The 18,375-nt window shown below is 38.5% G+C and overlaps 1 protein-coding gene across 1 annotated transcript in view; it reads right to left on the bottom strand.

The window, feature by feature from the left end:
- Positions 1 to 18,375, bottom strand: part of dx (deltex E3 ubiquitin ligase) — a 39,090-nt gene that overhangs the window by 12,807 nt on the left and 7,908 nt on the right. Inside the window, exons 2-5 of the mRNA XM_083124216.1 lie at positions 16,688 to 16,836; positions 13,698 to 13,872; positions 8,370 to 8,852; positions 347 to 543 (exon numbers count right to left, since the gene is read on the bottom strand). Of these exons, the coding sequence (XP_082980342.1) occupies positions 347 to 543; positions 8,370 to 8,852; positions 13,698 to 13,872; positions 16,688 to 16,836 (1,004 nt within the window). The remainder of the gene's footprint in view (positions 1 to 346; positions 544 to 8,369; positions 8,853 to 13,697; positions 13,873 to 16,687; positions 16,837 to 18,375) is intronic.

Genomic DNA, 18,375 nt, shown 5'->3' with positions numbered 1-18,375 from the left:
CCTAATCAACTTCAAGATATCTTGCAATAATCTTCTGTCTGTCTGCAACGGACACTAACAGAGCAAACAGATTGAGAGAATTCTGTTTATTTTCCACGCAGCTTTCTTTCCTTTTCCTTCGTCGATAAAAGTATAATCTAAACTGTGAAAAATGTGCATCAGGGCATTAATAAATATGTATAAATTCGATGGGATCTGGATTAATAAAAGCTTCAATTTTTCATGTCTATGGAGAAAAATTCAAGCATAATTCCCAGAATTCAAGGAACTCCCGGTGAGTAGCCACCCTGCTAGTGTTTACGAAACCACAAGAAATAAATTAGGAAAAAAAAAACATTCCATGTACCTTTGCCTTGTGACATAAGCTCCTCAGCATGGAGTTGAGACACTGCAGGTGAAGCATGTGCGTGCAGCGTGTGAGCGACACGATCACATCCAGAGGGTCTCCCAGTTCACAGAGGCAGATGGGACAGGAACAGTCTGAAGGTGCATCAGGTACAATTTTTACGTATTGTGACAACATATCGCTCGAGGCATCCAGTCCTGAAAAGAGACAGACACAAATTTCAGATTATAAAAGTGAAATTTCAACTTTGCTACTTATGTTTCACAATACTGACTCTCAGGTTTCCTGATTACTACATGTGGAGTGGAAAATAGATTCTACATTTTAGAGGAGTTCTTGACTAAAGACAACATGGGAAAATGTACAAATCATCAAAATTTTAACATATTTTGAATTACTTAGACCAGAGATGGCCTAACCGTCGATCGCGAGCTACCGGTAAGACTGCAGATAAGAGGGACAATATTTGAGTGAAACTTTAGCAGAAAGGTCTGCTTATACTGATAGATGGGCATCTGGACAACTACAGGGTAGCTACGATTTTTTGAATATGAAATTCCCTGACTTTTCCAGGTTTTCCAGACCAGAAATAAAATTTTTCCAGACATGTATGTTGTTATGATTTTTGCTTTTGAACCTCATGTTTTTCAATTAAATATGCAGGCATGTTAATTATTATGAATATGAATATACACAGTTATTAGCTGAAAATTTACCAAGTGATTAATATAATGCTATTCAATGAAAAAATAAATAACTATTGTACTTCCCCATTTTCACTAAGTCATTACAATTAAGGTGGTGTAAAAAAATCAATAAAAAAATGTGGCATATATCAAAGCTTTACAGTGTAACATGTATACAACCTCAATTAGCCTATATCAATACAAATGGGAAACAACAGAAAATTAGGTCATGTACCTTTAGAAAATATGCAATAAATTTAATGATTATATTTTTTTAATTTATTGAAAATAGTACATATTACGGAAATTCTAAGACAACCAAACCTGACATTCCTAACCTTACCACAAAAGCATATATTCACAAAATCTTAAGTAATCGCTAAAACTCTGCAGTATGTGTTAACAGACATAAATCGAAATCGAACCATGTAAAAGTTGCATTTGTAGCATGATGAAATCGTAATAAAACAAAAGGAACTTGGGCTCATTTTCAACACTTTTCAGCATAATTTCATTCTACACGCAAACAATATGTAAAATTACTATCAGCATGAAACCAACATATAAACCTAACAACGATGTGTGACCAGTGTACGTTTAATTCCTCTATTTCACACCAGTTTTTAAAAAATAAATTCGTTCTACATGCACAAAACACGTGCATATTCTAATAATGACGTCACTGATACTGTATAAAAACACTAATTTCTCGGGTGTGACACATCTCTGCAATGTAAAAACTACAACAACGAGCGAATGAACTAGTTGATCAGGTTGCTTCTGAACGGGTCGCAAACAAAGGACTCAAATTCACGGAACGGGTTCACGGGGGGAACGAAGTAGTGAGTCCCTTTGTTTTTACTCGGCATCCACTCTCGTCCAGTGTGACGTCTACCACAGCCAGTTATGTGAAATTCTGCTCTTCAAGCTTTATTGCAGATCCAAAACCAATGAACTGTCCGAACACCAACCTGCTCCGCTTCACGTATCAAAAGAGAACGGGTTCCGAACGGGTGTGTTCTTCAAGAAAGAAAATTTCCTCACCACGCACAAAGCTAAAGCAACATTTTTTCTGCAAGAAATTCTGAGGATGGCTGGTGCGTAGGTTTCGTCTTGAGTATCTTGTTCTCTAAGGAAAAATCTCACGCCTCTCCAAATTCCGGTCTTCAACAGGTTCACAAGAACAAGTTGCAAAATGAACGGATCCAAGAACCTAGATCAGAGAGTGAACAAATATAGAATCGAAATGCGAAGGAACCATAATTTTGTACGTAACAGACTAGAAGTCATAATGACAAGAGGAACAAGTTTCTGAACTGAATCTTTTGAGGGGACTGGAATCACAAGAACCGAATTCGGAAGTGGAAATGAACCGTTCGTTCATTTTGTAACTGGTTCTCCTGCAACTCCAAAATGCGCGTAAATTCCAGAAAATATGCAAAATTCCCTGACTATTCCATGACTTTTCCCTGACCAACCAAATTCCCTGACTTTTCCCTGTTTTCCAGGTTTTCCAGTCGTGTAGCAACCCTGACATGGTTGCTATGATTTTATGATTATGAAATTCCCTGACATTTCCAGGTTTTCCAGTCCAAAAATGAATTTTTTCCAAACGTGTTTATCATCATGATTTTTGCATTTGAACCTTGTGTTTTTCAATTAAATATATAATCTGTTACTTATTATGAATATTCACTTTCACAACTTTTTTTTTTTTACCAAATTTCACTCTACACACACAAGAACACGTGAAAATTCCATAAGTAAAATGTCAAATTAGAAACGGCATCAAATGTATCGGGTGCTACAAGCACGTGCACCTAGCCTTCAGGCTAAGGTAACAGAGGTACATTATTTCACCATAACAGATGTCCACAATATAAAAACAACAGAAAAAGTTCATAAACCATACACAATTTTTCATTTTCTGGCAGATTTATAGTTATAGAAAATGCTGCTTTTTGCTTACATTTATAAGTACAGTCAACTCTCGATTCAACGACCTTTCACAGTTCCCGGGAAAAGGGTCGTTATTTCGAAGGGGTCGTTATTGGAATTTGCCCCAATTTTCTGCTTAAACGGAGATCAAACGGACACAAAGATGCATAGGAGATGGTAACACCATTTATCCTGGTAGTTATACAACCTGTTATGCACAGGACGCGTGTTGCGAGAAGGAAAATAGAACATGAAAACGTTTTCACAAAAAAATAATGTTACTTTCTTTCAATTGTGCACAGTCGTTGCTTTTCCAGGAAATTCTTACAATTATAGTTCATGAGAAAGCCGTTTGCACCGAGACCTATGGAAAGGAAAACAATCTCTCGCTTATTGCAAGCGAAACTCGAAGAATCTTGACACCAGTTACACTGGCGCCAGCAAAAGTCGGGAGATAATGGGGCAGAATGAATGTTGGATTTTATACGTGTCTAGTGGAGCATTGTCCGTTACAAGATTAACTGGTAATATTAGATCTCTCGGGAGAAACAACACAACCTTTATAGGCACCAGACGACGACAAAAAAAAAAAAAAAAAAAAAAAAAAAAAAAAAAAAAAAAAAAAAAGCGGGGCTGTAATTTTCGTTCTGTTTCGGCTGTGTAAACTACATCACAAAAAAAAAAACACGTTTTCTTTGCTTCAACCAACTTCATTCACCCTCCCCCCTTCCCCATTGAAGGGAGCAGTCCAAACTCCTTCCTTGACTTGCATTGTAATCCAGTGTGAAAAAGGAAACGTGCAACTTGCAATCTGTCTTCACCCAATGCGTATTCTAGGACACGTCATTAAACAGCGTCCCAGTCGAAAGTCATTTAGGTTTGGAATTGAATTTCACTTTAAACTGTATATTTAGTCCCGATTAGCCCATCAGCATAAAATGAACAAGCTTTATGAAACTGCGCACTTTTACATATCAAAATGGTAGATCGTTATTTACTCTCACGTTAATTGATGATTTAATGTTGGATTTAGGAGTATTCCCGATGTCAAACACCCACTCCTCCAAAAGTTTTCCCCTTGAATAATGTCTTATTAATCGATCTCGGCGACCATTCCTACATTGAGCACTTTTTTTTTCTTCACATGAATGGTTCTGAAGAAAAGCGGATGTGAATTAAATTTACAGTTTTGCTTATCAGAAGGCGCAGAACATGAAGTTGTTTTAACTCTTGTTTTCCTTTCTGGAGATCGAATTTCGTTATCGTCAAATGAAAACAGCTTTGCGAGATTCAAAACAATAACTTTTTCCTTCGCGCTGGATGAGTCATTGCTGTTATCGGCAAGCAAGAGCTTTGAAGACGCTAGACAAAACACTGGCGCCAGCTGCATCGTAAAAACAAAGGAGACCGGCTGGAAGTTCGAGCAACAGGTGGCGGAAGAGAAAAGTCCCAGCATTTTAAAGATAACGCAACTGTCGAAGACGGAACTTTTAATAGGAGTGTGTGAAGAAGGAAATGTCCCTTGCTTTACGTTTTACCATGCAACAGACAATAATACGGGTAATATTTCCTATGCAGACAACAGCATAAAAAAAGACCTGAATTCTGCAATTATCAACATTGCCGTGCACACCAGTGGCGGAGAATAAGCTGGGAAAAGGGGGGGAAGTGCCGTGCACACTAGTGGCGGAAAATAAGCTGGGAAAAGGGGGGAGGGTTAATTTTTTTATTCTGTTTTTGTTCGTTTTCAAGAATATATCCAGAACTGGTTGCCCCATTTTAGATGTTAAAGGAAGAGGGGTGGGTCCACTTCCACCCTCGCCTGTAATCAGCCCGTGTGCGCACACGAGCAAGAAAATCGCCCCTCCCTCCTTTGTTGACAGGAAAAAGGGGAGAAGTCAGTCAGCCAACACTTTTTTGGCAGATATTACGACACAATTAGGAAAACGTATGAAGTGGAAAACGGGAGTTATGATGCACGTAAGATCGAAGTAAACTTTTGTGGAAACCTGGATGACAACGCATTAAGCGGGTTGACGATCTTCAGTTCGCCTATGTGGCTTTGATTATCTCTAACAGTTTCGCTTTTTTATGAAGTGTTGCAGGGAACAAAGAACACGTTTTGAATGAAAGCGGTTACTGGAAGTTGTCGGCTACAAGGTCGAGAGTTGCTCACTCACGGGAACCTACTGAAATCTAGGTCAGAGCTGGACAGACGGGCAAAACTTCCAGGTGCCAGGCATCTGTATTTTGGAACATTCCTGCGATCTTATCTCTCAAGGTGGTGTATTTATCGATGAAAGAGCTTTACCTACCATACACATTGCCAAAGACTGCAAGTCCAGCAGTCATTTCGGGCTGCCCCTTCCCCCCTCACCTGCGAGTTTTCAGCAGCTCTTAGGACAAGGAAACAAGTCAAGGTCGATTTAAAATAACATCCAAGCACATTCGATCTTCTCTTCTCGCGTATCCAAGAGAAAGCGTGGCAAAACAAGCCTGGCGCGTTGGGTAGCGGCTGTCGGTTGCCGGGTAACATTGGTGCACTTGAGGGAGGGGGGGGGGGCAGAGGTCAAGTGCTATTGGATATCACTCAAGCATGGTGTGGTGGTGTCTATTTTTAGTTCAAACCCAATTGTGAGCGGTAGAGCGCTGGTGAAGGGAATGATTGGGGAAAAAAACGCATTTTTCGGCCGATTTCCTTCAATTTTTCAACTTTTTTTTCGAAATTTTTCAACTTTTTTCGAAATTTTTCACGGTTCCCGGGAAAAGGGTCGTTACTTCGAGGGGGTCGTTATACCCGGGGTCGTAGAATCGAGAGTTGACTGTACATAGCATCTGGAGAATTTTTTGTTTCATATAGGAATCATATAGAAAATGCCAACCAGACTAAGATCTACAAAATAATAGATGATAACCTCATCTTCACCAACCTTTCCGATAATTATGATCATATTGTCAATGTACTTTAGTTACCAAACAGATATCTGGACTACAAGTTTTACTTTGATATTCTTTCTAATATCTAGTATTATATAAGTGAAAATTTGTTACAGAAATTCAAAGGAACCATAATTTTGCAGAAGACTGAGAATCATAAGAATGAAAGAAACAAGTTTCTAAACTGAATCTTCTTTGAGAGTGGAATCACAAGAACCGAATCCAGAAGTGGAAGTGAACTGTTTCTTCATTTTGCAACTTTTTCTCTTGCAGACTCCAAAATGCACGTAAATTGCAGATGATCTGCAAAATTCCCTGACTTTTCCCTGACAAGCCAAATTCTCTGATATGTCCTTGTTTTCCCGACACGTAGCAACCCTGCAGGAAGGATTATCAGTGCCCTAGGCTCCACGTTTTCTGATGGTCACGTCAAGACCATTCAGGGTCTGATAGTTGCACGTAAGCGGCACTGAAGGAGAATATTACATTTTTTTGGTTGATTTCCAGCACTATCAATCTTCTGACAAGGTGGAGCCTGGGCCACCGCAATATAATCCTTCCTGGCAATTTACATATAAAAACAGTTCTTGACATGACCATCAGACGAGGCCACTGAGAATAATCCTCCAAGGCAACAATTATTCACTCTCCTTAATAGGCACCGTCCCCAAACTCATCATGTGTCCAGGGACTGAACTATGATTTATTAGATTAACTCACTACCTTGAAGACGGAGGCAGAATCAGTCTCTGAAACATTGGTAATTAAAGATTTAACACAGTGGTTAAAAGTCCAAAACTCAGAATGAAGCTGGCTACTGTATGCCTCACTCACATCTAAATACAATGCCAGTGTTGACAAGAGATAATTTAAACTATATTTATCCAACCCCCCACCCCCCTTCTCCTTTGGAGTACTGCATTGCTTGCCTTCTTCTTACGACCATGCTTCACCACTGCCTCGACAAATTGTGCCTCCACAATAGGAACGTGGCTTACATTGTCATCTTGTAATCAAGGGGTTCTGGATTCAATTTGCCAATGAGGATACATTTCAGCAATTTTGATTGCAATTTAAAGTGTAGGCTCAGTCTTGATTAGTTGATATCAACACAAAGTTGACTTACTGCTCTCCTAAGAAAAACTCCCTGGTTCTGTCACTGAAATTCTCAACTGTACGTGAGCAAAGGGAGCATGGGTGATGCAATAAGCTGGGGTGCTTCTAGTATCTGAGCGATGCTTGGTGAGCAAGATCTTTGCTCGTTGAGCAGACAGCTCACTTACTTGACGCTGTATGCTCACTGATCAAAATATCAGTGCCTTTGAATAAACTGTGATCAATATGAATACATCAAGTGGACAAAACTGTCGAAATTTTCATTTTCATACCCTAGCACAACTTTCCAAAAGTATGGTGTATATTTAGAATAAACAACACTTTCATTTTAATACAATTACAAAAAACTGAAATATTATATTACCTTCTGTTGTTTGAACTTCCTCTGTAATTATGCTATATTGCAAGCTGTTAATCATAAATATTTTCTTATTGGCCACCAACCCGCCAACCTCACACAGTTTTCCTCCCGAGAACGAAACACAAAAATGCTATATTCTGTGGTGAGCAAGGTTCAAGTTCGCTCAGCGATCAAGTGAGCAGCAGTTGCCGAGCAATGCCTATTTGGCTGTCAAGTAGCTGGGTTATACCATTGCTCGCTGAGTGCTCAGATACTTGATGCACCCCTGCTTGCCATGTAATTCTATCCCTGCGTGGCCTCAATACATCATCGTTATCTTTATTCAGTGGCAAGTGTTTGAATCATCATAAAAGGTAAACTGCACACAGCAAAAGATGACATAATATCATCATAAAAGGTAAACTGCACACAGCAAAAGATGACATAATATTTAATGTTGTTGAATTTTATGACAATGAAGAGAGGAAAGTTATAAATATGGCCCTCAGGGTATGAGCAAAAAGGATTATTTTTTGCCTGTGGTGACTGTGAGAGAAGCAAACAAATTACTGTCCACTTTAGTTTTCGAGTCGGCTGCAGTATTTCTCTTCTTGGTACAACTGTAAACAAGTTTTGCTTTCCATGTACATAAACTATCTTCGGTTCATGAAAATGGGTTTTTCTACTACATTTTACCAGCATTATAAGTAACGAAATCATAGTTACATGATAATTTTGCCATGCTCTTAATGAAGGATTAACATTCATTAGGCAAAATGTTAGACTACAAAATAACCAATACAAATAGGTACGTATACTACGAACAACTGGGTTGTCATACAGAAGACAAAAATACACACACAACATTTCAGCATTGTCAGAGCATTGTCTCAAAACATACAACATCAAGATTAAATATGCATGAGAAAAGTCTGTAGTGTTAATATCCAGGTACAATTATATTCTCACAATGAAGAAGAACTTAGGATATAAAGGTGAAACTTACCAACAACAGACAAAGTGCTTCTTTGCCTCCTTTCCAAGACGTTAACAGTGTGAGCATCAACTTTCGAACTGACACTTCCATTTCCATCAGAACAGAATACATCATCATCGCCAATATCTACAATAGTTCCTCGTGAAGCTCGCAATTCATTCGACTCTTGGCTCAGATATGTCGAAACAGTGTCTACACTAGGACGCCGTCCACTTTTCGTGCTGCTTGAATCTGCATCGAGAACAGTGTCATCGGCTGCAGGAGGATTATTATTCTTATTTCCAAAGATGTTTAGGTTGTTCAAAATGTTTCTTGCAAAGGTAGCCGGAGTCTTTTCTGCGGCATCCGTGGTCTTCGCTTTTTTCGTAGACTTCTTGCTTGTCTTCTTCCCTGCTGCAGTCTTGCCTCCGGCCTTCATGGAAGAAGCACTGTCACTTTTTGAGTTGCCAGACCTCTGACGTGTTTTTGGATGATGAGAACTTTCACTGTTGCCTGAAAAGGCACATGCAAAGGAAATGTGCATATTAGTCTAAGAGCTACATCATACTCTATATAGCCAAAAGTCATCGGACACCCAGTGCTGTTCATTCCAAAGACACCAGCCAGGTAACTAATAAGATGTTGGACCTCCCTTTGCTATTTTTACAGCATTTACTCTTCGGGCCAGGCTTTCTACTAAGTTCTGGTATATTGCTGGTAAAACTTTTTTCCATTTGTCTTGTATCCTCGTGAAAAGTTCATGGGTGTTTTTTGGTCGAGTGGGTGTAGCATGCAACTGATGCTCCAGTTCATCCCAAAGATGTTCCATGGGGTTCTAGTTGGGGTTTTGAGCGTGCCAGCACATCCACCTGATTGTCCTCAAACCACGATGCAATGGACCCTGCTTTATGGACAGGGGCATTATCATGCTGATAGAGAAAAGGGCCCATTCCAAACTGTTGCCACAGTGTGGGCAGCATGCTATTGTCTAAAATGTCCTCATCAACACTATTGTTAATGTTGCCATTGACCAAAACCAATGGCCCGAGCCCAAACCAGGAAAAACAGCCCCTGACCATGACACTATCGCCACGTTCACTTGGGTGTCCGGTGACTTTTGGCTATAAAAAGTATTCATGTATGTATTTCTTAAATTAACCCCTTAATGCACACACTTGGGAATTTGAGACATCTATGTGCTACCACTGAAACCTGAATATAGTTTAAAAACTAGATTCAATAAATGGCTATAGTGGAATTAGCTTTTATCAGTGAAAACTAGAATTAAGTTTTATAATATAATTATAGATATCACTAGTTGTACTCTGGTTTAAACAACTTTAAAGAATCTTGTACTTAACCCATGAATGACGGATTTTATAATCTCAGATTTTACATGTTACATAGGGTGTATACAAAAGAATATCGGAGTTACAAGTAGTTTGTATCGCTATGAAAGCCAACGTATGCATTTTTTTGCTTAAATGTAATGAAAGAACAACTGTGGAAATTTTCTCTGCTAACACTGAAAAGTTGTTTCCTCACTGGATCAATGTTCAAGATGGCGACTCAAAAGAAATCTGTGTACTACAGCTGAGATATGGAATTTAGTCGGTCAGCGGGCATTCAGGAGTTATTTTGGAAGTGATGCCCTAGGGGTTTGGAATGCAGGATTGTAAAGATCGTTGCATCCAGAGATGCTGACCAGAATGTGGGAACTTGACTCAGTTGGATGTGTACCATTTAAACAAAAGGTGCCAGCACTACATGTACAATACAAGTTTCTGCTGACCTTATAATTTGATATAACTCCACACAGGTATAACAGCAGAAGCAAAAAATCAGATGAAACCAGGTCTGGCTTTTTAGATTAGTTGGCATGGCATACCAGAGACACAGGTTCAAGTCCTGCCTGAGCCTGTATTCTTTCCCTTAAATTTCCTCTCTGCAGTTTTCACCAAATTTATGTTTTGATAGGAAACAGAGTGGAACCTTGATTTTACGTTTTCAGAGAACAGGGTGAAAACACTTAAAATGCAAAGAATGTGTACCCAATGTGGTATTTGCAAAATTTCTAGCAGGGGAGAAATTCCAGTAACTAACTACTGAAGCATCAGTATACAGTGGATCCTCGATATTATGTTTTTCAGGGGACCAAGCTGAAAAAATGCAGGAAAATGTCAAATTGAGGAAAGTTTTGTAACATTTTGCTATGTTAGGATCAGATTATGTAAAATCTGGAAATGTGGAATCAGGGTTCCACTGCATTATATACATTGTTCACTCCATTGTACCATTTATGTTGCAGGTAACTGAACATGCCACCAACACTTACCACAGAAGAGCGAGCAAGAATTGCTGCAAGGTATGAGGTATGGAAATTGGTAAAGGAATATCTTCTTCCCATCCAACCATGATTTCTGCAAATTGCATGAGGTGGTCAGAGTCCTCGGGACAGATTTGCTGGATGCTTCTAGGAACGAAAATTTAATTATTTTTTCAAAACATTCTCAATAGTGTAGCATGTTAGCCCTCTCTGCTGGTGTGATGAATTGATTTTTTAGGACTTCTTTCAAACATTTTCCGCATGTGTGCAACATTCTCTTCTGTACGTGGCGTTGACGGTAGACTAGTACGTCGTGCATTGAACACAAGAACCTGTTCATATAAATTTACCGTGACATTTTTTGATGATTTAGGGATTCAGTGTTGCATTTTGATCATTCTCAGCTCTCCACCAATGCTGGACTTGAACTACTGATTTCCATACCTTTGTACCTTGCAGCAATTCTTGTTACCAACAACATAAATGGTACAGAATTAGTTTTCATTTCCTGTGATAGTTACCATTATACAATGGTTTCTACATTATATTACCAACTTAAATAGGTATTGACTTAGCAGACTGACAAAGATCCATCCAAAATGGACTTCAGTGAAACTGATGACACAGGTGATGTGTGGAATTCACAAATTGGCTGCTTCTGAGAATCCTGACACAGTATGCTATGGCCAAACAGTTCCACCTATTGCAACCAACTATCAACAGTGCCATTCACAAGAAGGTGATACACAAGGCCAGTGTTTGCACTCTGAAACCCAGCCACATCATGGAATGGAAAACCAACTGCAGGAACCTGTTCAAGCATCACCTGGCAGGAGATTAGTGGAAGTTTGTGGTCACCTTAGATGAAGCATAGAAATACAAAGTGCATTTCAAAATAAAGGGCCGATTGTTTACAAAAAGGGACTGGCAACAGTGATTGAATCACACCTGGACAGTAATATAAACTGCTACACTGGAAACCCAGCAATAATATTTTTGCTAGTCAGCTGTTGGTTATCCTGCGAGTTATAGCATCTTAAATGGGGTGCAGTATTAGACAATCTCGCCAGTTGAGAAGTAAAGTCTGTGAATCAATTTCTTAACGACAAAGGTCATAATGTTTCCGAATTGTGTGAAGTGTAAGGTCTGATTGTAATGAGCAAAGGAGAAGTATACGACAATGGTGTCATGCGTTCAGACCCATCAAAGACAATTGAGTTCAAGCAAACTCAATCTGTACGAAAATGCTTGGCAACTATTTTCTGGGACCAACAAGGTGTTCTTTTGGTGAATTTAATGGAGCTGGGGAAAACAATTGCATCGCAGGCATACTGTGAAACATTTTCAAAACTAGAATGCCATACAAAACCGACGAAATGAAATGCTGCACTCAGGAACTGTCCTTGTCAATGACAATGCTAGACCAAACACTTTTGCCCACATTCTCCAGATGATACAGAGGTTCGGATGGAAACTTTTTGATCACTCCCCATATAGTCCAGATCTTGCACTTGGTGACTATCACATCTTCCTGCACCTCAAAAAGGGACTTGCATCTCAATGATTTGAAGAAACTCAGGTGTTCAAAATGGCAAGGTTGGATTGGAGACTAAACTCCAAGGCGACATACTTCTATGCAGAGGGTATAAAAAAGTTTGTTTCACAGTACCAAAAGTGCTTGGAAAATAATGGTAACTAAGTTGAAAAATAAAATAGATATGTACATTTTTGTAACCACTAATGCAGTGTTGATACACTACTTTTCTTGTTTCATAATCAATTGGCCCTTTTTTAAAAAAATGTGCCTCATATCTAACTGATTGTGGAAATGTTCATGCAATAACATATAGAAGTGTCGATGCAAAAGAACTAAACCATTTCATTTGTCAGTGCACTCAAATGTTCCATGATTGTGGTTGGATTTTGTGACAGCGGAATTAAAAATACATCACGTGGAGGGGGGGAGGAGAGGAAATGTGAATATTAACATGTGTTGACTGATATTTACAAGAAGGAAACCCCACATTGTGTGGACAGGATACACATTCGGATGAACTGCATCAAGACAAGGCATCCAGTTACAAAGCCAGAACATAACATAATATAACATATTGCTGGCATTCTACAGGTGCATGGGAGCTGAGACGAGATTCCTACAATTCCCTTCAATGACATCCTAATGAAGAGTCCTGATGCCAGTCGAAAGGACTACTATGTGTTTAGAGTTCTGAAACACCATACAGAGTTATTACAAATGGTCTTCCCGATTTCATACACATGTAAATTATGTTCAATGAAACTCCGATACAAAAAGGTTGCATCAATGTAAAGAGTAAGTCATAAAGTTTTCTTTTGTATCATTTCAGATACGGTTTGTAACACTGCTGCTGTTGCATAATAACTACAAGAGAAAATGGCCGTGCTGGAGGTAACGATAAGGTCCCCGGACCTCACACCTTGCAATTTCTTCCTGTGGGGGTTTGTTAAAGATAAAGAGTCCACCAGCCACCATTCCACAGACTATGCTTGATCTGCAAGCATGCATCACAGATTACATTGCAGAAATCAATCATGATATGCTTCAGTGTGTTTGGCAGGAGCTTGACTACAGGCTAGATGTGTGTCAAGTTGCCAAAGGGGTTCACATTGGAACACTTGTGAGGTAAGGACGTAATGAAATAAAACTTATGAGTTACTCTGAACATTGATATAATCTGTACCTGATTTTCATTAAACGTGATTTACATGTGTCTGAAATCGGCAAGATCATTTGTAATAACCCTGTATTTCTTCAAGTAAGGTACATACAGTAACAGAACTATGGTAAGCTTATCAAAAGGAGTCGGATAAGGTACCTATGATACACCTGTAAAGAAGTCTTCTCCAATGAAAATTGTGCTGGCTATCACACTGAACACAACCGGTGGTGAAAGGCAGGACTGTCATGGATGAGCAAACACTTCAAATCTTCCAGATAGAAGCAAATGAACCTCTGTATCATTTATTCTTGAATAATTTCCAACTTTCCTTACCTGACATCATCAAAAGGTCCTCGGGTTGCAGTTTGACAAGTGGATAGGGTGCCTGCTGCACTCTTCTTATGTTTCTCACGTAGCCTGTGTTGTTCCTCACCTGGGTCAGGTTACAGAAGTTGATAATGTATGGGAAAGAGGGAAACATCTTGCTGACATCAACAGTTTGATCACCCTGCAAGTTTAAAAAGAGAAAAACACGATAAGTTTTATCACTACCTGTTACTTTATCAGGTTTAAAAATAACTTTAAGAAAAAAGCAGAAACTTTCATCAAAGAATCATTCTCAGATACTATCCACTGGAAAGGAATCCATAATTTGCCACATTCATTCATTAAATACACTCTCACTCTTGCCACCAAAAAATACCGGGTTATTACAAATGATCTTCCCGATTTCAGGCACATGTAAATCACGTTTAATGAAACTCAGATAAAAAAGGTTATGTCACCCAGCCTCAAATCAATTGGTACCAGGGTAGGGGGATAAAATGGCCGAGATCAAGAATGTGTGGGACCCTACCCCCACATACCCTAAATCTAAATGTGCCTTCATGGCACGGTGCTATATGCATGGGAACTTTACCTTTTATGCCACCTTATAAAGGCAGAACATCTTTCTGAATGTCCTCTCAAGGAACATGTGTCATTATTATTATCTGCGCTTAAAGTGGAAAATGTTAGCTGGGTGGTGGGGGGGGGGGTTAAGTCTTGGGATTAGTAGGGTGGATGCTCCCATGGCCTACCATGATAACAATGAGAGAAATGGGGAGATGCTTTCTGAAAATATAGCCACCATGCCCACTTCACTTCGAGCAATGACTATTATTGTTTAAGTTAATGATTTTGATATTTTATTTGTGATATTTTATATGTAGTTTAAAGCCTTCTTTAGATGAAAGCATTTACACTAGTATTTTTCTTAACATTTATGCCATGACCAAAATGCTACATTGTAAAGTGAAAAATATATTTCATGACATTTCTCAAGGATAGAATCGGTTCTATTTCCGTAGCTTTTTTTCATTGCATAACCAATCAGACGCAATCTCTAGGTCACGAGTGCAAATATAATGGCGGCCAAGTTAGATCAAACAGCATATCACTTCACATTTTTAAAACCCGATAACTATCCAACTGAGAGTAATAAAGTTTCCTACAAAAAGGTGTTAGTTACAAATCAAAGGAGTAGCTTAAATGCATGGTGCGCCTTCCATGTTGTATGTATTATACATCTCAATCGCCAAACCTAACCGGAATGTCACATGAAATGCTTCTGTGTAAAGAATTGTCTGCTATAAAATCAATTGGAAGCAAAAGTGTTAAATCAAATGCTTCTATCTAAAGCAGGCCTTGGTCCTCTTAAACAGAAGGTAAAGTGACAAGAACTTGCAAATGGTTTGTTTTTGTTGTATTGGAGGGGGCACTTAATTTTGTGGTCCACAGTATAAAATGTCACAAAAGAAAACAATGGTTAAAATCTTGTTAGCAAGTACCAGGGTTAATAAAAATCATAATTTATTTAAATCAGATTTTTTTTTATTAAACACCACAGTGCACGCATGGGTTTAGGGATGAGGAGACAGATGAGTGGAGAAGGTTACATAATTTAGAACTAAAAAATATGTATTCATGTCCAGATATTATTAGAATAATTAAATCAAGACTTAGGTGGGCAGGCCATGTGGCACGAATGGGAGAGGAAAGAGGAGTTTACAGGATTCTTGTTGGGAAACCTGATGGTAAGAGACCTGTAGGAAGGCCAAGATGAAGATGGAGAGACAACGTTGAGATGGGCCTAAAGGAAATCGGTAGGGATGGAAAAGAGTATATAGATCTTGCTCAGGATAGAGACAGATGGAAGGCCTGTGTTGCTGCAGCCATGAACCTTCGGGTTTAAGAAGGCTAGGGAGTTAGTTAGTGCACGCATGGGCAGCGTAACAACGCTCGGAGAGAACTAATTGTGATATTATTGCACATTTTGTTGGATGGATCTGTCCTTGCAGGAATTCTCTTGCACAAGTGCCATCTCCATTTCATTACAATTCCAAACGTGCATTGGTATTTTTGTTTTGGGATGTATAGTGCTGAGGTTTCCTGCCTGAGTTGTTGCTTTGAAGATGAATTGCAAGGCGAATTTTGTACCTGATAAACAAGCTCTGTGACCAATCAAACAAATAATCATACATGTGTTGCTGAAAATTAATAATTTATAAGCAAAGTATTTCAGAGCATGCCACACTGGCTGCACGTGTAGTTACGTTTCAGAATTACCACTCACACAGTGGTGTTAAATCGATTTTTTTTTAATTTTTTAAAAAGAAACATGCTTAAAATTGCTTGTATGTATTTTTGGCCCCATACATATAGATATATGTTTATTTCTAGAAAGGCTTTTTCTGGTAAACGTCCCTGTAAAATATTTGAACAGTTTGATTAAAGCAAATAGAAAATATAAGGGTCATTCCATGCGAAATCACCCAGAGCAGGTTGCTTCATCATCATGGATTTGCTTCCAATTCTTTTTACTGAAGATAATTGGTCCAAAATGACAAATATCTAATATTAGACTTTTCCAACAAATATGTTGAAAGTTACAATTTTTTTTAAAATTTGAAGACTTTCAGAAATCGGGTGGACGAATGAACGCACCATTTGATACAAACATGTCATATCTCGGAAACTGTATGGAGTATTGTGATGATTTAGGTATTGTTGGAAAGAAAAAGGACAGTCCTAACAGAAAATAACTTTGTTACCAATTTTAACTGCTCATAAAGTACAAAATTATTTAAAGAAAGTAATTTGTTGTGATGAAAAAGACACTCAACTTCGGGTAATTCTTAGATAGGGAATCCCAGGTTTTACCACAATATCAAACATATTAAAATATCAGGTTTTTTTTAAATCACTTGATTTAAATCGCGATTTAAACCAATCCACCTTGGCAAGTATTATTCATATTCCTACTATCACCATGATGAACTTACTTTAGCCCATGATTCCTCAATAAGACACTGCACATCCATGTCGTAAACGTGCCACTCTCCTGGACCATCTCCTCCCCACTCCCACTTGGCACCCTTCCCTGCCGGGGAATCGTGGGCATAGTACTTCCTTCTCACATTATGGGGCACACCTGAAAGAAATCACAAGCATCGGTAGTGAATATGCATTAAGAACATTACTCTGTACATATTCCATAACTTCATTCTTTCTCATAAGTGAAAACTACATCTGTAAGAGAGTAAAATATTTAAGTACAGAAACAGAAAATTTTCACATCATCTTTCTGTTAAAGAATCATGTACGAGGATCATTGCAAAAAAAAAAAAAAAAAAAATACTCAACATTATGTCCACTGTTATGAATGAACGATATCGGAAATTTGATATCGCGATATATTGTCAAGAAAATATTGTCACAGATAATATGATACAATATTTTTTCTATATTGTGATATCGGTGATACATCATCTCCACGATATACCTATATTGTCAAATATCGTGAAGATATATTGTTGACATGATATATATTGCTAAAATATTTTGATGATTGTGATGATATATCGCCAAAATATCATGACAAATGATACATCATCTAGTTGATATCACCTGGATGATATTTTTACAATATTGCAATATATTGCCCAACACAATCCACTGTCACACAATCACTGCCAGCAACAATTAGATTCAAATAAGGGCTTTACTCCCGCCTCTACACATGACATGTCATAGTTTCAAAGATTGATGTGTGGTGGCAGCACTGCACTGGCTGTAGCTGTATTGAGTAGTGTGTTCTAAAACAATATTCGCACAAAATGGACAAATTGCGCATCAAAATTCAAGTTGCACGTGAAAGAAAATCTGTTAAGTGTCACAGAGAACTTGTGCAAGATTGTGGTGATGATGCACTTCCAATAGTGGTTAAGTGGTTTGCCAAGGCTACTAAAGTTCCAATAAGTATCCAGCAACATTAAAGTTATGCTTCATGTTGCTGACTATCATACAGTACCATGACTGAACAATGAATATTACAGTAGCTTTCTGGAGAATCAACTTCAAGTAATTCATTACAAACAACAAACGCTTCTGGCGAGACATCTGATTGTGCTGCACCACAACCCAATGGGGGAAACTGCTTGAGCAGTGGGATTGGGGAGTGCTAAAGCAGCCGCACATAGTTTGGACATGAGTTCTTGTGACTATGACTTGAATCAGAAAATACAAAATCCTCTACGAGGACATCGCTTCAAGACCATCCATGACATAGTGTAGGTCTTAGGGTGGTCCTTCAGTGATATTCGGAAAAACAATTACTCTGACGACGTGAGAAAATTGCCAGAAATTTGGCAACATGTGCTATACTCAGCCAGAGACAACTACGAAGGAATACAATAACCTCGTCATGCACAATTATATAAGTAGACAGTTATGAGCATATACACTTTCTTTGAAATGATCCTCCTATAACAAAACCAGTTAAAAATTCGTACCAGAATTGTTTATGAAGTACACTTTAAACAGTAAATTCCTGTGTTACTCACATCACTAACAAAACATACACAAAATTTCCCCCCTTGAGTTTCGCCAACATATTATATAAATTGCAACAGCAATTACACGTTCCTCAGGGGACTGTTGCTAGAGAAGTTTAGGTGCATGAAAATGTAGC

This window comes from Lepisma saccharinum, chromosome 6, assembly GCF_977018435.1.
Source record: "Lepisma saccharinum chromosome 6, izLepSacc3.1, whole genome shotgun sequence".
NCBI classification, from domain to species: domain Eukaryota; kingdom Metazoa; phylum Arthropoda; class Insecta; order Zygentoma; family Lepismatidae; genus Lepisma; species Lepisma saccharinum.
This window is presented reverse-complemented; position numbering and strand designations above follow the sequence as displayed.